Consider the following 23,861-nt stretch of genomic DNA (forward strand, 5'->3'; position numbering starts at 1 on the left):
GGGAGAGAGAGGGAGAGAGAGAGGGAGTTTGTGACAGCTCGTGTTTCCTGCTCAGACATTTTCAGCGGCAGCTAAACGGTGCGAGACGCACTTTTTTGACGTGAGGAACTATCACCTCAACCTCATCTCATCCATCATCCTTCACCCTCAGAGACACGCGCGTCCACCACAGTGTGTTTTCCACTGACACATGTGGAGAGGACCACCCGCCGGGAGCACTGAGTCTGATCCATCTCCGCTGCAGGATCGAATCTCGGGCAGGATGTTCCGGATCAACAAGTCCCTGCACTTCTTCGCGCAGTGACGGTGGATGGCGGCGGGATGGAGATAGCCTTGGTGAGCTTTGAGAACGGAGGCGCCAAAGGAAGCGCGGGAGGCGGCGGAGGAAACAATGCCGAGGAGAGCTGCCGGAACGCGCTGGACGTCCCTCAGCCGGGCTTCGTTCAAGGTGGACTCGGGGAGGACTTCGCCAAGGAGCTGAACACCCGCGGGAGTCCTCGCCAGAACCAGCAGCAGCAGCAGCAGCAGCAGCAGAGCTCCTGGAAGATCAACGACATGAACAACACTTTCGGCTGCAGCGAGAACGCCATGGATGCGCTTTTACGCGCGGACCACAGCCCGCACCTGTTCGACGACGACCTGCTGGACATGGACCTGGACACGGAGAGCAACGAGAGGGTCCTCATCAACATCGCCGGGTTGAGGTACGAGACCCAGCTGGGGACTCTCAACCAGTTCCCGGACACTTTGTTGGGAGACCCCGCCAAGAGGATCAAGTACTTTGACCCGCTCCGGAACGAGTACTTTTTTGACCGCAACAGACCCAGTTTTGACGGGATTTTATACTTCTATCAGTCCGGGGGGAAGATCCGACGACCTGTCAACGTGTCCATTGATGTGTTCGCGGATGAGATTAGGTTCTACCAGCTGGGGGAGGAGGCCATGGAGCGGTTCCGGGAGGATGAGGGCTTTATTAAAGAGGAGGAGAAGCCCCTGCCCCAGAATGAATTCCAGAAGCAGGTCTGGCTCATATTCGAGTACCCGGAGAGTTCGAGTCCCGCCAGGGGCATCGCCATCGTGTCGGTGCTCGTCATCACCATATCCATCATCACCTTCTGCCTGGAGACGCTGCCAGAGTTCAGGGACGAGCGGGAGCTCCCCGTGACCAGCCGCCTGGACAACAGCACCGCGCCCCGGCCGTCCCTCACCTTCACCGACCCCTTCTTCATCATCGAGACCACGTGCGTCATCTGGTTCACCTTTGAACTCTTCGTGCGCTTCTTCGCCTGCCCCAGCAAATCGGAGTTCTCCAAGACCATCATGAACATCATCGACATCATGTCCATCATGCCTTACTTCATCACCGTGGGCACGGAGCTGGCCGAGCAGCAGGGTCAGGAGCACCAGAACGGTCAGCAGGCCATGTCCCTGGCCATCCTCCGGGTCATCCGCTTGGTCCGCGTCTTCCGAATCTTCAAGCTGTCCCGGCACTCCAAGGGGCTGCAGATCCTGGGTCAGACCCTCAAGGCCAGCATGAGGGAGCTCGGACTCCTCATCTTCTTCCTCTTCATCGGGGTCATCCTCTTCTCCAGCGCGGTCTTCTTCGCGGAGGCCGACGAACCGGAGTCGCACTTCTCCAGCATCCCCGACGCCTTCTGGTGGGCCGTGGTCACCATGACGACCGTGGGCTACGGCGACATGAGGCCGGTGACTGTAGGAGGGAAGATCGTGGGCTCCTTGTGCGCCATCGCCGGCGTGCTGACCATCGCTCTGCCTGTGCCCGTCATCGTGTCCAACTTCAACTACTTCTACCACCGGGAGACGGACCAGGACCAGTCGTCCTTGAAGGACGACCCCAACGGAGACAAGGAGAGTCCGGAGCTGAAGCGCAAAGGAAGCAAAACATCCAACAAATCCCAGGACGCGGAGAACAACGACGCGTCGGTGGAGAAGAACATGAAAGCCAACAGCAGCATGGACCTGAAGAGATCCCTTTACGCGTTCTGCTTGGACACACGGGAAACTGACCTGTAGCTCCTTTAGAGCCCGGTTCTGTCCAATAAGCCCCCCATTAATGCACTCTTAAGTCTTTGCACAAGCAGAGGATCAACAGATTGCAATCCTGAAAAGTTAAAAGAGGTTTGATTTATGAAAAGCACATGTTAATCCTCCTCATTTGCTGAGTAGAAGAAGAAGCACACTGGCCCTTTAAGAGCGGGAATACCTACACAAGTACATTAAAGTCGTGGACGAACGAGCCAGGAATATAGGACACGCAGTCTGTGTTCCGGATCATGGAGCAGGACTTGGAATAATTACTTGACATGACAAGGATTAACTGCAGCTGCAGACTTTTGTACATAAAACAAACTCAATGATCAGTAGAAGAAAAGCCAAATTTTATTTATCCCTACATGTTTACGCTGGAGAGTCGTGTAAATATTTGTCATCATCATGGTGTTAGTATTGCTGTAAAAAAAAAAAAAAAAGAAAACTATTTTTGAGACGCAGACACCTGTTTCCTCCACTCAGGTTCTGACCAAGGATCAAGCTTTGTTTTTCTTTTTTCGTATCAAGAGTCTCCTCGCAGAGGACCTGAAGATTTTTAGACGTTGATCAACAGCCTTGGTGTTTAAACTAAAGAGTATTTTTCAAAGGACATCACATGGAAGTATAATATTCAAGGAGGAAAAGCCAAGAAAGAGGACAGCGCAGAGACCTCTGGAGAGAGCCAACGTTCCAATCACCAGGTGAGTGAAGATTCTCCTCATTGTTCAGTCTTTAAACGAGTTCAATGTTTCCCTCTTTAATCTATCACACATTAACGCTTCAAGATACAAAAATAGATCTCATCTTTTATATCAATTAACAATATATTTGTATGTATTTATTTTGTATGTATATATTTGTTTTCTACAATTGCACACTGTTTTGTATATGTCATACTCTTAGAATCTTAACATTTTGTATCTGTATCAAATCATTTTAAACTGTAATTAACCTCTTTAACTGTTTGAAACACGTATCAACCATAAACAGGTGTAATAATACAATGTTCTAGTATAATGAAACAGTTTTCAACTGTAATCAAACAATGTTTAATGTAATCAAACATTGTTTAACTTTAATCAAACAATTTTCAAATTTTAATCAAACAATTTTCAAATTTATTGAAACAATGTTTAGCTTTAATCATGCTATTTTCAACTCTAATTAAACTATTTTCAACTGTTATCAATCAATTTTCAACTGTAATCAAACAATTTTCAACTTTAATAAAAACAATTTTCAAATGTATTCAAACAATGTTTAGCTTTAATCAAACTATTTTCAACTCTAAACAATTTTCAACTTTAATCAAACAATTTTCAAACGTTTTTAAACAATATTTAACTTTAATCAAACCATTTTCAACTTTAATCAAAATTAATTCAACTAAAATCAAATCGATTTTTACTCAAACAATGTTGAACTGTATTCAAACAATTTTCAACTGTAATCAAAAGAGAGAGAGAAGAGCAGTTCTTATTATTTGATTCCCATATTCATACTTTTCTATTTCACTGAGCAGAATATTTACTTCTCATTTGGTTCATATATTTTTGTTTATTTAATATTAATCCTACAGAAATACTGCCTTTTTCGATGCCGTTTGATCGTTTATGTGTGTCATGTATTCTTGGGTGAAGGTTCTAATTTTATTTTTTTTTAATTCCATAATTAATGATAAAAGAAAATTCTTATTCTATTGCAAGAAACTGTTTTCAGTTTGATGGTTCAGAACTGACCAGGGCAAATACAAGTAAAGTACAAAAATCTATTCCTTGTCCAAAAATCCTCATCAATTAATTTTCTGTGCTTATTTTACCTCCTTGCCAGGTGTAAAATATTTGAGTGAAAGTCTATAGTGGTGTCAGTGACCAAGCTAATAGGCTAAGAAAAACTAAAAAAAAAACTTTGGTTGAAATCATTGAAAATATGAAATATTAATATTAAAACTATATGAGAATGTATTTTATAAAAGTATATTCAGTAATAATAATTTTTCCATCACTTTGTCAAATGTACTTGAGCTACATGTCATCTGTGGGAGAGATTGAGTGACGAGTGCAGCGACGTCTTCATATGATGCAGTTAAAGCACAAAGAGAGTCGCAGCTGATGCTCCGAGAGCCTGTGATTGACAGAAACACTCACATGCGACACGAGCGCACACAGCCGGAGCATTATCACGTCTCACCGCGGTCAATGCTTCGCCGGTGCTGACCCAAAAATTTGAGGGATAAAGGAGAGAGAAGGAAAGTTTGACCTGTTCAACAAAGGAAGATCAAAGCAGATTACAATGAGCTTTTTTTTTTCCTGATACGCAGAGCAGAGCATGTGTGTGTGTTTCTGGGCGAGATTGACTGCAAGCTGCGTCTGGCAAAACAACTGCTGCGTTCTGAAATGAAAGAGCAAACAACATTTTTCCTCGTTTAATGCTCGGAAACATCGTCATAGAAACGGCAAATACACAAGCGAGTCACGTCGCAGGCCAGACACTTGTCGTCAGAAGCAACTTGGAATTAAGAAACGTTACTTTAATTATACAAACTCACACCGTTTTTATCCATATCTGCTTGTATTGTTTTTCGATGATCATACATTAAGTCTAGACCTCGCTTTTTTTAAATCATAAATGTTTTCAATTTTCGATTTCATGACTTCAAATGAAACCGATGTTTTCAGTACATGTACCTCTGCCACAATGGTCACATGATCGTTGCATTCATCTGTCTTGGGTCAGGAAAGAAACTCGACGATGATCATTTTTCAATAAAATACTTCAAGAAATGATGATTATAAGACAAAGAAGAAATATAACAAATTTACGGGGTTCTCGAATCCCACCTGGGTTTTGTTTGTATGGCTTCTAACTACTATTCAAGACGAAATGTTATATTATTGTTTATTCAACATTGTTTTAGGTTTGCTTGCTAAACTTGGTAGTTAGGATGCAGTGAAGCTAACGTTGCTGGTGGTCTAGCGGTGACTTGGTGGTCCATGTTAGCCTCATTTCTTCTATATATGGATGTGTTTGTTTCCCTGCGTTATACTAACTCCAACATCTTTGACAACACTCTTCATCATGTGATCGCTAGCTACGTGTGAGGATGACGTGAAGTTTGCAAGAAACACATTGTGAACTTAGTGTTGATTTAAGTGTGAGTTAAATAGATGTTGAACATCTATTGTATCATAAGTATGTGTTTGTTTGTATAAAACTCTCTTTTCATTGAAGTATTTACATTAGAAAATGAGCTTAAGCCCCGCCCACTGAAAACGCTTAGTTTTTCTGGAGATAAATTCTTGTTCACCATAACCACACCCACTCTGCTGTGATTGGTCAAGCATCGAGGTTTGTCACACAGCACCAAGGGACTTGTTATATAAACAAAACAGGGCGTTATTACAGCTGGCTGGAGGAGTGAAGCCATTATTAAGTCATAATGGACTCCGCTCTCGTAACCTCTCGTTCGCTGAGATTTTAGACGGGGGAGAACTCTATAAAGTAATACGTTTAAAACATGGTCATGTTTAGAGACTTACTGCCTCTTGAAGAGGAAGACTTCAACATTTAAAACATGTGGGTGAGTCAGGAGAGTTGGAGTTTGACATTAGTTGACCTTTAAAGACTTACTTACGCTTTTTTTTTACTGTTGCATTGACATTAAGAAGTAACGGATAAAGTGATAAAGCCTAGGTCACAGCGTAGTAAAATATAGTGATCACACTAGAGAACCATTTTATAGTTTAAAAAAGTTTAATTTAAATAGTGAATGATGTATTATTATAGCTAAATAGTGATTAAAATGTTTTTTGACAAGCTTTACTTTCTTCTCTTGTTTTTTTATTTGGTTTGTTTATCAAAGGCTTTTATGACAAAGGTCTCTGATTGGTCCACATTCGAGTCAAGAGATTACATTCGTGCAACTAAAATTCCGCCGACTCAGCCCGTGCAGAGCTCATCCTGGAGCCACATCCAATCATTTCATGGACTTTTGTATTTTTCCGAGCGATCCAGGTCCCCTCGCTGCCCGGATCTGGTGGGATTACGTAACCTTGTGTTTTTAAACACACACACACACACACACACACTCGCCCCGTTACAAACGTACCGACGCTTGTTCCAGCATCTCGCTTGAGCGACGGGACACAAACGTGGCGTCCTCATGGCGTCACCTCCGCCAGCAGGACAGCATCTGGACGCAGTCGACCGGAAGCCAACGAACGTGTTAGCCTGCATCTTTGATTACTTTCATTCCAATTCACCCAGTAATTGCAGCCTCCATCACCACCGCTCAAACGCTCCGCCTGCACTTACACGACTGTTTGGTAAAAAAAAAAACTCTGAAGGCGTTTCTGTGCCGAACATGTCAGATAACACGCGGATATCTGAGGGGGATTCTCTTGTAACTCTTGTCTATTTATTTCATATATATGATATATATATATACAGAGAGGAATGAGAACGATTGATGATGTGAAATGGGTTTGATTATTTCACTAAATAAGCTCAAGAAAACAGTGTTGAGAACATTATCATGATAGATGTTATCTCCTCCCATTCCATTCTTATCATCCTATTAGCTACAATGCTAGCTTAATGCTAACTCAAACTTACATAAGGAGATGCATGTTCAGAAGAAGAAAATCAGATTCTTTATATGCACAGGTTTGATTTTATAAAATGAATCTTTGGGTCCAAAAAAGGTTTATTTGATCCTCTAAAGGGTCCCCAAACTTTGTTGGACCGTGGACCAGCTAATGAAGCGTCAAGAAAAAACAGTGTAAGTAAGTAAGTAAGTAATACTTATTTATATAGCGCTTTTCGAGACCAGGGTCACAAAGCGCTTAAACAATCAAAACAATACTCAAAAAAGTACATACTTTAAAGATCAAGATAATACTGAGAACAACACAGGAGTTCGAGAAGTGTTTAGAGATCAGTAGGTGGCGCCATCAGTATAAAAGTTGTTCAAAACATAGGGAAATAGTCTAGTGGAAAAATGATGACACCAGTTTAATGTCGACATGATTTTCACAGACCAGCCTTCCAATGGAAACAACTCATATAAATAAGTAGGAAATGTACATTAAAAATACATGTCAACGTAACACTGACTGAAACATCAGGGTCCTACTGTATGTAGAGTTAGTGTTTCACTACTTTTGTGGACTTGACTGACAAAAGCATCTTTTCAAGAGGGACTGGCTTGTGTTACATTGAAGGATCTCAGGTCGCTTTGTTAGAATAAAAGACCCTTCAGACGGCGTGACAAATGTCTCAGGTGGAGCCAAACCACTGCCCTATAATGCATAGCCTGCCCTGTGATAGGGTGTCATGGGTGTCATGGGTGTCCCGTTCATCTCGTCCTGAAAAGCCGGGATAGATTCCAGCCCTTCACGAATCCGATCGCCAAATCACTGGTAGAAAACTAGACACTTTTCTCTTGACTTATATTTGTCATTTAGAACAAAACATTGTAGGACATTTTCATTGTGTAGGAAACATGTGACCTCATTCTTTTTTTCATAATCTTTTTTTTCTAATTTTCATAATAGATGGAAAAACCTTCTATGAAGGCCTTGATCTATCCCATGATCCTTTGCATAAGTCACAGGAACAAGCTTTGTGTGAGTAAAGTCATTGTACTCAGAGTAAATATAGCAAAAACATGTGTTTTAAAGACTTAGTTATAAACCAAAATCACAGCTAAATACACATAATCTGCATCATGGATTGAAATTACAACATGTATGTGTAATTCGTGGACGGTATCTTTGTATGATTGAGTGATGAGTGTGGGTTGCTTTTCCCAGATGTATAGCACTCAAAAGTGAAACACAATCATGAGCTCTTTCATGGTGTGATTCCTGATTCATTGGGTCTATAAATATATATTCATGGGGGACAACTGACCTTTAAACATGGCCTCATTTTTGGGGGCCGTGTTTTTTTTTCAAGAACCCAGTCTGGTTGAGAGAAGAATAGATCGTCCATAAATAGAGCTCTTGACTTCATTCTGGATCTGCACACATGTGTGTGTGTGTGTGTGCGTGTGTGTGTGTGTGTGTGCGCTGACGACCCTCCACTGAGGCTAATTGCTTTTCTGCTGATGCTACGACAGATAACCGTCAAATCATCTGCTCCAGTGTTCAGCAGCTGCAAACGTGGCTCCCTCGTCAGGATCAGCTGCATCGTGCCAGCGACCAGGATTACGACCGCTGTCGGAAGTTAAGACCTGGTCCTGGACGCGGCCCCTGACTGTTGTCGTATATGGCTAATCGACCAACAGATAACAAGGGGTTTAGAGATGATTAGCAGTGTTGTCGTGGTCACACCACATGGCTCATAGTCTGGACCAGTGCGGTGTCGTGAGGACGTGGTGGCGTTGATGCACCGATCGTGTTGAATTAAGAGCTTCGGCCAGGAAGTGTGTTCGTGCGTCTGTTTGCTAAATAACAGACGTCCATGATATTTACAGGACATATTGGCAATAATAATAATGTATTATATTTGATTATGTTTACCTAATTTATAACCCAAGTTACAGATAAAACATGTTTACAAATTTTAAAACTCTAGTCTAAAATGATATTTCTATATTTTTCTTTTACACCATCAAACACCTTTAAGACAGTTTTAGTCCAATACAAAATGTTATTCAATTCCACATAATTCTAAAAACGTTTTTCTTTATAGAGAGATATAGATAGATTATATAGATAGATAATTTATTTTAATTAATCAGATTTTGATCAACAATGATTTAACTGCATAATTATTTTTGAGTTATTTTGTTTGCAGACACAACATAACATCAAAGGGAAGAAAAAAGTCAACAAATGTTTACAATCCTAAGAACCAAAGCAAACATGAAGCTCGAATAGCTTCTAAAAAACATGTACTTTTGTGTACAAATTTTGGGTATAAAGTCGTTTAAATATTATCGAGATGTAAAACAAGCAAGCATTGGTCAGCTTGTGTTCATTTATTCATTACATTTCCACATTTTGTTCCCATAAGAGTGTCTTCCAAAGACACTAAGGTTCATCACAGTCAGGATACACCGAGAGACAGAAACTCACACCAACAGACAATGTAAATCAGTGTGGCCTTTGCCTGTGTAACACATTGAAACTGAAGATGTAAAATAATTTCTGTTCGTCAAGTTACAGCCCTGATGTCAATAATTTCCACTTTTTCAATATTTCAGATGTTAATAATTGTTTTGTTTGTATATTTTCTTTCCCATGATATACGCCTTTTTGAATTTTCCTCCACAACTTCAAGCAGCATCAAACTTACTAATGTTTTTATTTTGCCTTTTTATAGAATACTTTTTCTTCGTTCTCAAAATGAAAACAGTGTTTGTGTCATATTTCCTGATAGTTTTATTCATATTTCTTAAGCTCATATCTTAAATATCAAGGTATAAGTGCATTTGCTATCCTACTGTACTTTTGATTCCATCATTTTAATGGGTTTTTTTCACCAAAAAACGACAAAATTAATTTCCCTACTTCCCTACATTACTAATCACAAGTCAACTTTGCTGCGGAATAATCAAGTAGATCCGTAAAATAATAGCTAAATTCAGGTTAATCCTTAATCAGGAAGTGCCTTTTTTTGCTCATTTAATCATCAGTTTTCTATTTGTTAGTGCTGTTAATGACATTGAGATTTGAGCTGTGTCCTCAAAAAACTTGTAGCGGATTAAAAAACTTTTCAATCCACTACAATCATATCCCGACGCAGCCGCCGACGTGACTGACGCTTGGTTCTATGGAGAGAGTCAATCTGAATCCCAAACTAATCCCCCCAAATCTTTGCAGCGAGCTCACTGTCAACTGGACCGGTTCCATCGCTCAGGGAGATAAACACACATGTGTATGGCAGTGTTTACATGCCCCATATTATCAGGATTCTATTTTTACCTTCATAAATATGTTTAATCCGACGCTATCAGAGGCTTTGCGTGACCGAGGAGCAGAAGGAGAAACGGCGGTGTGGAGCGGAAGCTAATTACACGGATGTTACCGCAGAACTATCCACTATGAGCTCTTGTAATCGGCCATGACCACTCGTAATCACTCAGTGTCATCTCGACCAGTCATCCTCAACACTTCACATCAACCACGCCGCATCAGACACGACCATGAGTAATCAAATCTTACTTTCACCAAGCACGTGCATCCTCAACCAACACCTAGCCGCTAAGAACGAATGACGATTTATAAGACACAATATGAAGATCTAGGGATCGTGGGGGCAGCAGCCAGAGGAAAGATGCCCAGATTTGACCAGTAAGTTCCTCTCCATCCAAAACACTATCGATGTATAGCAGTTCTACCACCAGTCTCACACAGATGACATTCAAAATCATGTGGTGCAATTTGTTGAGCAAATATAAGGTATATATTTTTCTATTTTTCTATAGAACAAGATAAAGAGTCTTCTTCTATTAGATGTCATCATCTATCCTCACTATATCTAGTTCAACACTGCAGAAATCTGACCAAAAACTATTTCTATCAACTGAGAAAAAACCCGTAAACTTTGGAAAATTATGTCACAACACGATCTGGAGCTTGTAATCCATGCGTTTGTGTCTTCTCGTTTGGACTACTAACTATAACAGTTTATTTCCATGTCTTAACAAGAAGGATCTGTCTCGCCTGCAGTTAATACAAAACTCTCTAGCGAGAATTCTGACTCGCTCTAGTAGAAGAACTCACATTTCCCCGATCCTTAAATCTCTTCACTAGCTGCCATTTTTTTCAGGATCAGTTTTAAAATTCTGGTTCTTACTTTCAGATCTATTCATGGTCAGACTCCTCCTTACATTGGTTATCTGATCCAGCCTTAGACCCCAGCTCAGGCTCTGAGGTCTGTGGATCACAATGTACTGATGGTTCCTGAACACGGTTCAGGACCAGAGGAGAGAAATCCTTCCAGGCTGTTGCTCCTAAGCTTTGGAACGATCTTCCTCTCCCTCTGTGTTTGATGATCTACTGACTCCTTCAAGAAACATCTTAAGAACATTCTTATTTGTGATTCTCCCTGATTTTCTGGGACTCCTGTGTTTGTCTTATGTATCTTGAACTTTTAAAGTATATATTTTAACTGTGTATTGCTTTTGATTGTTAAAGCGCTTTGTGACCCTGGTCTAGAAAGGCGCTTTACAACGTCCTCAAGACAGAGAATCTGCAGAAGTATTTGCTGATAAGAAAACGTATTCATTGTTCTTGCAAAAGAGGGCATGTACACACATTCTACCAACCTTACCATGTGACCTTGGCAAAATTGACATTACATTTCTACATGTAAAGGTGCTCTGATGTTTGATTAACCTGTGCATGGTTAATAACTGAAGTTGCGTTTTCACCCCTGTAAAACTGTTGACTACACATGTATCTTAAATAAACCAGTGTCTAGTTTCTAATCATGTATGACTGGATAGAGCCTCCTATGAAATCATACACTAATGTATTCTTGTCGATAAATGTTCTCTCTTGATATGCGTTTAACGCTCCGGGTGAGAAAAAAAAAAAAGTCTCTCGAGTGATAATGAAGCTTGATTTAATCTATCAAGGGAGATCGCGAACGACCATAATCCACCGAGCAAGATGAGAACAAGATAAACATTCTCGTGCCTCAATAATAACTGCTCAATGTCAAAACTGCAGAACGAGATCCAGCAAACGTGTTTTCACCAAACGAACCACATGTGAAATACTTTGAATCAAACATTTGGTTGTTGGTCAATGAGTGTTGATATTTCACTGTCCTGCTCTAAAGCAAGGCAGAGATATATTCGATGTGACCCGCTTAGTTCTTCGCTCCGTTAGGATGAAGGGATGCTGGAAGCAAGAGAGACAATGAAGCGGTTATGTAACACACATTACACACATGAACCACACAGTGCACCAACTGTGGGAGGCTTCAGCCTGAGTCTTAAAGAAGCTTTAAAATGCTCTGAAGTTTTCATTTTTTCCTCTTTTGATAATGTTGCTCTACTTGCTGTTTTCGTTCTTCTATTGAGAGCCTTGCTATTTTAATAAGGTGTCAATAATTATTCTTTGTTGCAATAAAAAACGAGTGGAGAAGTAGACGAGCCAAATATCAAGAACTTTTCTTATTAACCTGTTTTTTCTAAACTTCTCAAATTGGTGGCAGTTCTTTAGGAGCTTTTCAACTTCAAAATGTATCAATATAAAAATGTATACATTGTATTTTGTACATTAATATCAAAGGTTCATATTTGTTTTATTTATTCCTTTTCTGAAACAAATGAAAGCCCTAAATACCTTGTAATTTAAACAAATAGCAACACAATTATTAGCATTATCGCAGAGCAACATTAGCCAATAGCTCAATCTTACAAAAGTAAATAAAGTAAAGTAAAGGTTATTTGTAAAAATCCAAAAATGGCTTTCAATTATTGATCAACTATTGAATGCTTTCCAGTTGAACATTAACATTTTTATGTCCCAACTTGATCAATTCTTTAGCAATTAGCTTGCTGCTGATGCTAGCATGTCTATAACACAAGAAGAAAAATGCTTGCCAGAAATTTAGGGTAAATATTCTATTTATGAGTTGAAATTGTTAACTTCTTAAAACAAAATGTAAAAGACGCAGGACGTGAAGCGCTAATATTGATGATGCCATAACATTAGCATGTTAGCAAAACATTTACGTCCTACGTTCCCTACTTAATGTTGAAAAAAACCCTAATCTAATGTGTTTTATTCATAAAATCATCAACAATCATTTTAAATTAAAATATGAATGTATCATGAAAGAAACCTTGTTTTTAAACCAACAAAAAAGAATTGGAAAGACAAAAATACGTCTTATTGTTGTTTAAATAAATATAAATAAAATAGAAGGACAATAATGCAGTCTACGTTGAACCTTGTCGTTTCAGTGTGAACAACCACACGATGGTTTTTAATGATCTCGCTCAGACGTGCTGAACTCAAGGCGGGCTATTTTAAACCTCAGTCGTCCACGCGAGTGGAGTAAGTGATCGTGCCACTATTTAGAAAACCATTTCCTCATCGACGTGCGGTAATTAAGGGTTTTCATCCGGGCTGCTCAGCTGGCTCGAGGTCTGTGACATGGAAATGTAAGACTCAGATGGGCTTATGTAACCTAATTGTTTAGCCGGGAGAAGAGCAGTTATCTTTAAAATGGAGGAGCGACGCGAGCGCTCCTATAATCAAATACATGTTAACTCTCGCTGACTGTTAATTACTGCTGATGTTTGTCTCGGCCGCCGTCACGAAGACCAACCAGATGGAAGGTTTGGCTCTTAGTCCTGGTTCTCTGCGCTCGGCTGCTTCTCGTCCACTTTCGTGTGGCATTGACTCATCTCGCCAAATGTCTCCGGGACGAATGGACGCCACGTGCGAGAAAAAATCAAATAATGACACCAGAAGGAATGTGGAGAGATTGCTGAGATGATGCTGGTGTTGTTTACATAACACTGTTTACATTTTCTTTACATATAGCGCCTTCTATGGAATTGAAAAACTATTTGGACGAGACTTTTTGGAAGAAACTCAACCCTGTTCTCTTCGTGGATGGTTGCTCTCTTATGGTCGGTTCGCCTTAGCAGCTGCTTTCATTGTTTTCTTTATTTATGTCCTCATAAACAAATAAACATATTTTCAGATAATATCAATTGATTTTTAGGTTAGGGCGAGGGTTAGAGTTAGGGTTAGAGTTAGAGTTAGGGTTAGCGTAAGGGTAAGGGTTAGGGTTAGTGTAAGGGCTAGGGTTAGTGTAAGGGTTAGGGTTAGGGTTAGGGTTAGTGTAAGGGTTAGGGTTAGGGTTAGGGTTAGTGTAAGGGTTAGGGTGAGGGTGAGGGTTAGGGTTATGGTTAGGGTTAGTGTAAGGGTTAGGGTTAGTGTAAGGGCTAGGGTTAGTGTAAGGGCTAGGGTTAGTGTAAGGGCTACGGTTAGGGTTAGGGTTTGTGTAAGGGTTAGGGTTAGTGTAAGGGTGAGGGTGAGGGTTAGGGTTAGGGTTAGGGTTAGGGTTAGCACTTTTTAAATCATATACTGTATATTGGTAAAGAAAAAAAAACATCTTGTTTCCTGAAGGTTCCCATCACACACATCACAGTTTAAATTATTTTTTATAATGTAATGTAAAAAATAGTTTTCATGATTAAGATTTTTAATTAGAAATCTCTAGTTATTATTACCCAAATTATCTCTACATTCTTAAAGGCAAATAAAGTGCCAATATAAACTCCCCGGATACCACATTGCTAGTGCAAAGATCCCAAATATCAACTTCAGACGGTCCATTAAAATTGAATTAAATCCAAATTGAATTTAAATGATCAAATCATAGCAAAGTTATCTCAAATGACTTTAACACAGTTGAAGAATGACTATAATTAATCATTTGTTAAACCATTGAAAAGTTGTTTAGGTCATACTGTATGTATTTTAAAATAAGATACTTGATAATTGAGTGATTTTATGCAAACTCTTTTTGTTGCTTGTATTTTAAACTTTTTGTCAAATCAAATTTTACTGGGTTGGAGAAAAAAAAACGTTTTAAACCAGAAAAATGTCTTTAATTTTTCTAGTTTATATCAAACGTTTCCTTCTAAACTTGTCTCTCGTCCAAGGTCTAATAAGAATTAAGTGATTGAGTTTCAAGTGGATATTGAATTTAACTGCAGATCATATGTTGTTTGAGCAGCAATGGTGGTGGTGGAGAAATTCCTGAGCCTTCTCTTGTTGCTCAGTGTAGGTGCTGTTACTCTCTCTCTCTCTTTCTCTGTCTCTCTTTCCTTCTCTCTCTCCCCGCAGTTGTCAGTCTTGTTGCAGCAGATGATGCAGAAATGAATTCATCAGCCGCTCATGTGGAAGCGTCCGGTTAGATAACCGAGGCCTCTTTGTTTCCTTGTTTTCTGCTTATTTGAGTAAGTCAGTTTGCAGTGACCCAAAACACACAAACACGTCCAAATCCAGAATTATAATCCGCGTGAAAACACGTCAAAATGCTTCGGACACATCGACCTGCTTTGCTCATCGGCCAGGTTTGGACATTTTAATCAGAGGTACCTGTGTCAGCTGGTTCGAGGGGAGAGAGAGAGCGTCAGATGGTGGCGGCTTTGTGCAAAATCACCACATTTGTTTGCAGCTTATTTCCTCCAAACAACAGCGATGAAACATGGAAGCTGCAGGCCGCCTGTCCGATACAGTCACGTCAACGCGCCAACAGTTAAAGGTGCAGTTCCTCTCTGCTCTGGAGCAGGCCGGAGAACAACACCACGCAGAACATCCAGGGCAGGAGCAGCTCTCCGGAATGTATAACATTTCTTCTCATGGCATTTGACAGCATCACAGCTTTAGTGTGATCACACCAACTTTCAATTAGCTCGCCGCACATCGAACACATGCACGCTCTCCAGACTGCTGATGCATGAGGGAGATTCAGTTTCAGTTTATTTATTTAAAAGGACCATAAAGTCGAACAGATTTGTAGGATAATATTGCAGCTCCCAGGATCTCTTGTCTTCATCCCTGAAGCGGAGAGAATCACAAATTTCAGGAATTTAAGTGTATTATATGCCAAAATTCATAAATATGTCATAATGTATTTAAAAGGTTTACTTTTCCTTTTAAACTAAACATTTTTTACAGTTTCTCTGTGTATGTTAAGTCCAGAATATTCATTAAAAACTGTGATTGCTTGATTGCTGTACTACATATACTATGAATTAATTTTAAATTTAAATTAAAACGGTCTCTAATTACATCCCAGTAACACATACATGTTGTGTTACAAACACAACGTCTTAATTCATTACAGTTTAGATGACATCACTCAAACACTTCTAGGAGCCAAGGTCTCAAGCAGGCTAGTTCCCACAAATTTGATAAGATTCATTCTATATGTTTGGTAGAACAACACATAATGGGTAGAAACTTTTGAATTAAGTTTTGTTTCTCGACTCTAATCTAAGGTTAAAGAAAGCTTTAACTTAAAACTAAACTTTGTACATTCATGTATATTATGTAAACAAACATGTAATTCAATTGAGGACATTTTTATGACATAAAAATACTCAATTGTGTCTTTATTTAGTTGCATATTGTGCATCACATGGTGGTGAAGATGTATTAATGTGTTTTGTCCATTGTAAGACCTGTGTCACAATACAAAGATATTTTAAATATGTTTTAGGTGGGAACATATAATGACTATGAATGATTAAAGAATAAAAAAGTGCAGATTGGTTTGTAGGTCCCATGGTAAAGACGAGAAATGAATGAACTAATGAGTGAATAAATGTGCTCAAAAACAGAGTTTAAGATCGTGCCAGTTTGACCCCGGAGCTCTGTAAATTAACATTATCAAGTAGAGTCGTGTGGGTTCCTAATACTTAAAAAAAAACGCTTCTCCTCCTGGCACTCCAGTTTCCTCCCACGGAACATAATCTCACCAAAGCTTATAAATGACTAAACCGCCCCTGTGTGTTTGAGTGTGTTTGTTTATATGTGCCTGTGATAGACTGGAGATCTGTCCAGGGTGTCCCCAGCGTTCGCCTCATGTAGCTGAGGTAGGATAGAGGACTATGAATGAATGAATGGTTCTCATGTGTCCTATGAGCGGATCCTGGATCATTGTCAATGCGTGATCAGATAGATGGAGTTGTGTAGGCTCCTAAGACTGTTGTTCCTCCAGGCACTCCAGTTTCCTCCCACAAAACCAAATCTCACATAATCTCATGAATAACCAAACTGTCCACCCTGTTTGTGTAAGAGTGTCTATACGTGCTGTGATGGACTGTGTCCCGTGTTACTCGCCCAAGTAGCTAGGAATGACTTTAACTCTCTTAAAAGTTGATGTTTTTTAATTCATCTCTATCAAGGTTCTGTTGGAGATTTTTGTCTTTGAGTGGGATCAGTTGTGAATAAATGTCTTTACGCCTACAGTTATTCTGGCTCATGGAAGGATGGTAACATAAATATTGTGTTGTTGCACCAGAAAAATAAATGAATTTAAAAAAGACATATTCTGATATCGGTGATCATACGGACGAGTTGTTGTAAGTTTCTCGCGTTCCACTCAACAGCAGCTGCTTTTGCAGGAATACAGAATATTTAAAATATAAAAATATTTGTGAAACCATTCTTAATGATCAGATGATTACTTACTGACATCTGTCAATCATTAACGCATCAATATATCAACGTGTGGGTTCATGATTATATATTTTCAGAGAGGGATGTCCAGCACACGTTCCTTTTGTGTTTATGTTTAAAAATGTAAATTCAAGTTCCAGATATAAGATTAAATCTGATAAATAGTTGCAAGACACTGAATACAGTTGAATATGGATATTGTTTCCACTACCAGAGCCAAACTGGGGCTCATTTGAAAGGATCACTGCTTTAAGAATACTTTAACAAATAATATTTTGTTTTAATTTCATTTATTTATAAAAATAAACATGTTTCAGAAATGTTTACTTAGTACTTTAAACATATTTCCATTGTTACATATTTTGTCTGTGGTTTGTTCGGTTGTTTTTTATTTGTACACCAAATTCTGTAATCGTGTAATGCTCACCAAAGCTGCTCCACATTTAATTCAAATCAATGGAGGGATATTCATTATCTTTTGGGGGTCTAAGGTTAGTGGAAAGACAGAGTGGCAGCTTAAAGAGACATTATTTTACCTTCATCTAATGCAGAACCTTTTTAAAGCATCTCTGGATCCATCGGATCTTTGATATGATTTCTCTTAAGTGATGTTCCTTCTTATTATTGTTGATGATTTTTTCTACTCGATCCTGCTCTCTGATTGGTTAACGCTGCACGAAATGGTCGACTAAGTTCATATTTTGGAACTTTGTTTGCCTCAAACATTTTGTATCCTCCACTCCCAAATAGTATCGCAACAGTTTTTCGCACACATAGCAGAACATCTATATATATCTACAGTATAAAGGGTGGCCATAAATCCGGATTTAAGCCAGAGAGTCTGGAATTTTTTATGCGTTGTCTAGTGTCCGGCTGGGCCTTAAGTTGTCCTGCTTTTGGGAATTGCACCTGAACACAACGCTACCAATTTGTCCAATGGTGTAAGACTTTCAGTTTAAAAAAATAAGGATTGGTTGGCAATGATTGGCTGTAAGCGGTGTCACTCAATTTCTTATTGGTTAAAAACATGTACATTTCTCTTCTGTTACACGTTTAAGCGCTTTGTGACCCTGGTCTGGAAAAGCGCTATACAAATAAAAATTACTTACTTACTTACTTACATACATCAAGATATGTTATAGATACATGTGATGAACACAGTATCTCAGAATCACTGTATCATGATATAGTCATGGCACTGACACCGCCATTCAGAACATGCTAACACACAAGCAAGCTAACAGGTAGCCTCAATTTAAGACGCTAGAAGCCATTTTTACACCATAAAAAGGCCATCAAAGTAAAGAAGACGGGATTAATATCACCCGTGCTTGCTACTGTGATGATGGACGCATCAAAGACGTGAAGGGAAAGTAAATGAAGCAGCGGTTTTGAGTTGGAAAAGAACCTGGTTAAGCTATTTAAACGTCTTAAAGACTTTCCACGATGCTCATAGAATCGTGAAGTCGTGAATACATTGTTGTGTATTCGTCCACGTATCAAATGAACCGGAAATAAACATCGCTTATAGTTTAGTAACGGCCCAATTATTATGAAGCACATCACATCCTACACGCTCTCTAATGATGGCTCCGGGGCCGCTCGTCATTCATCAAGGTGCACCGACAGCTTCATGCTAGCGATGACTACGAAAATGAACTCTCAACCTTCCAGCCCCATAGACCAACCCTTGCCCTGAACCCCCCACACACACCAACACACACACACACACACACACACACACACACGGACCCCGACTTTGAGAATTATCCGTCGGTGGAAGTGAGGACGTAATCTCTGTCAATGTTGTGTCTATTTTTAGTGTCAGAGGGAAAATCCTGCTCTCGCGCTTCCATTATCCACAGACGACGAGGCACAAGTGCGTCATGTGCGAGGTTTTTAAAATATTTTCTTAACGTCACGTTCGTCTTCACGTGCTCGTCAGTCACACATGAACACACACATTTAATTACTCGATAATAACGCCGAGCAGAGCCAGAGTGTTGTGCTGCATGTAGTTATTGGAGCGGAGACGCTTGTCGGGGTGATGCTCGCTCGCATACACATAACCGCCGTGGTAGACAAGGTCACGTGATCGCTTTGACCTATCACAGCAGCTAGTGCTTGATTGAATCTCATCAGTCGGTCAGCGCTGCAGCCAATAGAGCCGGGGGCGGACGCTCGTGTGCACGCTTGTACGCTTGTGTTTGCTGTTAGCACTCAGAGCGCTTAAGTGTGGTTCGACATGTTTTTTAGTGTTTCAACTTTATTAAATCGTTCTTAGGAACATTTATCAGTCAGTAGTAGTAGCTAGTAGAGAGTACTAGAAGACCGACTTGGCACTGACCGACCAACTTTGAAACAATATCAAACGATCAAAGCGATTTGTTAATGGTTGATTTATTCAATCATTTTCTGCTTATTTTGTAAAGATCAGCAGCCGTTACTTTGTTTGCCTCAAACATTTTGTATCCTCCACTCCCAAATAGTATCACAACAGTTTTTTGCACACATAGCAGAACATCTATGTATATATACAGTATAAAGGGTGGCCATAAATCCGGATTTAAGCCATAGAGTCTGGAATTTTTTATGCATTGTCCAGTGTCCGGCTGGGCCTTAAGCCAGACACTCATTTGTCCTGCTTTTGGGAATTGCACCTGAAGACAACGCTGGCATCCATCCAATAGTGTAAAACTTTCATTTAAAAAAAATAAGGATTAGTTGACAATGATTGGCTGTACAATTGAATAATGATTAGTTCAAGACCTTCCTAAATCCAGTTGCAACCATTTGTGTTTTTGAAGTTCTATATTTGGTGTCTACCAAAATTACAATTACTCTAGAGAATCTGCCAAGCCACTTATTTATACTATTACTGCGTTTATTTTATATATTGTCGTCAAACAACATTTTTTAAGCATTCAAAATCGGTTTTGCTGTAATGAGCTCCATAGAACAACAGGTGGCAGTAGCAATTTTAACTCACTTGCGCAACACAAATTTTAATTTTCTCTGAAGTAAATTTTCAAGTATACATGGTAATTTAAAGACTTTAAAGTAAGACCATTCTTTATCATTTAATTCTATTTTTTAGACATCTAAAATTAATACTGGTGTTTCACTAGTTAACTTTTTTCTCAAAAATGTGTTTTATTATATTTTTGTTCTCGCTCTTAAGTCTAACTTTTCGACTCCATAATCCTCGCTGTTGACGCAAAAATATGTGTGTAGAATCATACAATGTAACGCAGGTATTTCTGCAGACAACAAAGGTTGTGTTATCTAAAGGTCAAGATGACCCGAAGCCCGGGACATTTCCGTGCCATTGGGTAACCTTGACCCTAAATGCTGCCTAAATGCAGATTTTTCCACAGAGGCTGTCAGGAGACTCAACTCCTTCTCTGTCCTTCCATCAATCTCACCTCTGCTTTAACTTTTATCTGCATTAACTTTGTTTTTTTGTTTATATTCTGTTTATTAGTTGATTATTTAAGTTTGTTGATTATTTATTTCATTTTGTTGGTTATTTATTTGTATTTATTTTCTTGAATGTCTTAATTAATGTCTGTTTAAGACTTTAACTGTTAAGTCTTTAATTGTCATTAAAGTGTTTAATGTCTTAAATGTTTTGCATCGTGGGTCAGAGAGGACCACAATTTAATTGATGCTGTATGTCTTAATACATGCATATTTGACAATAAAAGAACTTTGCTCGACTTGACTGAATAACACAAATGCTAGCTCCTGGTATAGGAAGGTCGAGGGAAACTGAAGTATCTTTATCAATTACGTGTTAACCTGGTGTGACGGTCAAAAGAACACATTCTATCTAACTACCAAATAGAGCAAATAAATTACACTGTGTGCCTGTTTGGCACCTTGGCTCCTGCATGTTTGTATGTAACGGCCAGAACCTGTGAGTATTAACAGTGAGGAATAGTGAAGTTACTCATACTCTCTGATATGAAATAATAGAAACATGTACATTAATGTAGATAATCATGCTTCCTGTGGAAATTCCTTCTTTGGATAATGCATCTATTTCAGAGAAATACGCAAGGCCCTCTACAATATAATTTTAACCATTGGGTCCTTCACCTGTGACCACCAAATCTGCGGCCTGAGCGGTCGTAGTAAAATTGGCTTGGAGGGTCAGAATCCGTGACCCTCGGAGACAGAGGTCTGTGAGATGTCTCATCTACCTTGAGAAGAATAAACAGATGGACTGAACTATGTTCCCTACCTCCAGAATTAGTTTCTGATCTTTTTGAATAAAGACCCACTTGAGATGTTCTTATGTATGTACATGCGTAGATGTGTATGTGTACATGTATGTGGATGGATCTACGTAATACAAAGTGTTTGATTTGACTAAAGAAAGAAATAAAAAGAATAATATCACGTCTTACAAACCTTCAATTAAACTTTAATTGATATGATTACTAACTACCAACATGTGTTTATACTGATCATATAATTGATGTGTTTAGGTTTTAATGTTCTTGGTTTGTTGGGAAAGAATCAAGACAGAACCAATAGATTGAATGATCACAGAATAATTTGGGTTGTTGGGAATGAAACATGAAGTATTCGAACAATTGCAATGAGTGAGAGAGAAGGACAGAAGAGAAGGACAGAAGAGAAGGACAGGAGAGAAGGACAGAAGAGAAGGACAGGAAAGAAGGACAGGAGAGAAGGACAGAAGAGAAGGACAGAAGAGAAGGACAGGAAAGAAGGACAGGAGAGAAGGACAGAAGAGAAGGACAGAAGAGAAGGACAGGAGAGAAGGACAGAAGAGAAGGACAGAAGAGAAGGACAGGAGAGAAGGACAGAAGAGAAGGACAGGAGAGAAGGACAGGAGAGGAGGACAGAAGAGAAGGACAGAAGAGAAGGGCAGAAGAGAAGGACAGGAGAGAAGGACAGGAGAGAAGGACAGAAGAGAAGGACAGAAGAGAAGGACAGGAGAGAAGGACAGAAGAGAAGGACAGAAGAGAAGGACAGAAGAGAAGGACAGGAGAGAAGGACAGGAGAGAAGGACAGGAGAGGAGGACAGAAGAGAAGGACAGAAGAGAAGGGCAGAAGAGAAGGACAGGAGAGAAGGACAGGAGAGAAGGACAGAAGAGAAGAACAGAAGAGAAGGACAGAAGAGAAGGACATGAGAGAAGGACAGAAGAGAAGGACAGGAGAGAAGGACAGGAGAGAAGGACAGGAGAGAAGGACAGGAGAGAAGGACAGAAGAGAAGGACAGGAGAGAAGGACAGAAGAGAAGGACAGGAAAGAAGGACAGGAGAGAAGGACAGAAGAGAAGGACAGGAGAGAAGGACAGAAGAGAAGGACAGGAGAGAAGGACAGAAGAGAAGGACAGGAGAGAAGGACAGGAGAGGAGGACAGAAGAGAAGGACAGAAGAGAAGGGCAGAAGAGAAGGACATGAGAGAAGGACAGAAGAGAAGGACAGAAGAGAAGGACAGGAGAGAAGGATAGGAGAGAAGGACAGAATAGAAGGACAGGAGAGAAGGACAGAAGAGAAGGACAGGAGAGAAGGACAGAAGAGAAGGACAGAAGAGAAGGACAGAAGAGAAGGACAGGAGAGAAGGACAGGAGAGAAGGACAGGAGAGAAGGACAGGAGAGAAGGACAGAAGAAAAGGACAGGAGAGAAGGACAGAAGAGAAGGACAGAAGAGAAGGACAGAAGAGAAGGACAGGAGAGGAGGACAGAAGAGAAGGACAGGAGAGAAGGTCAGAAGAGAAGGACAGGAGAGAAGGACAGGAGAGAAGGACAGGAGAGGAGGACAGAAGAGAAGGACAGGAGAGAAGGACAGAAGAGAAGGACAGAAGAGAAGGACAGAAGAGAAGGACAGGAGAGAAGGACAGGAGAGAAGGATAAACTCAGTGTAAACCACTGTAATGTGATGTGCTCATTACAACGTCAAGATTCAGCGACCCGTGGACCACGGGTGAGCTTCAAGCCATCTGAAGCTTCCATCACGTGCTTTACGACGAAGCATCTGTTGGAGTTCCACATCCTGTTCCGGTCTTGCCCTACAACTTTGAGCGAGGCCCGTCTCCCCTGCCTCTCAGGACGACGAGAAGATCCATGCATCATAGACGTTAAATCGACCAGAACTTAGATGTTCTGAAAGTAAACTTTTTTTTATAATCACTAGATCTACGATGACTTCAAACCATTTGACGATTGTCATTTTTACACATTTTTACAATTTTAAGAGCTGACAAAAGGCAGCGAGAAAACAATGTGTGTTCAACATGTTGTCGTGTTAGGTGGTCCGGTGTGTTGCCACTTGATACACATCCAAGGTAAAGATATATATACAGACCGCGGGGGGTCCAGAGTCCTTTTTGGAAAAGGAATGAGTGTCCACCAGTTCAACACAAAAGTGAGCATATGCATCAATATGCATCAACACTTCACTTAATAGTGTTCAAATTTGACAAATTTTTGATTATTTTACATCCTCTGGTTGAATAGTATAGATCCTGATAAGGACCATGAGCCTCTTCAGATCTGCTAAAAGGACCATAAATGCACACAGTTGGTCAATACTTTGATTTTCAGCAGCACCATCAGAGGTAAAGTTCTGGACTCTGATGGTGACTCAACAAAACCAAGCTGATGGTTG

At 40.0% G+C, this 23,861-nt stretch overlaps 1 protein-coding gene across 1 annotated transcript in view; it reads left to right on the top strand.

Annotated features, from left to right (window-relative positions):
• Positions 1-226: 226 nt before the first annotated feature.
• LOC148083788 (potassium voltage-gated channel subfamily A member 5) overlaps positions 227-23,861 on the top strand; it is a 32,524-nt gene continuing 8,889 nt past the window's right edge. The window contains exon 1 of the mRNA XM_087786951.1: positions 227-2,750. Coding sequence (XP_087643077.1) covers positions 322-2,034 — 1,713 coding nt within the window. The 5' untranslated portion in view covers positions 227-321 and the 3' untranslated portion in view covers positions 2,035-2,750. The remainder of the gene's footprint in view (positions 2,751-23,861) is intronic.

The sequence above is a fragment of the Callionymus lyra genome, chromosome 3 (genome assembly GCF_982586985.1).
Source record: "Callionymus lyra chromosome 3, fCalLyr1.hap1.1, whole genome shotgun sequence".
NCBI lineage: Eukaryota > Metazoa > Chordata > Actinopteri > Syngnathiformes > Callionymidae > Callionymus > Callionymus lyra.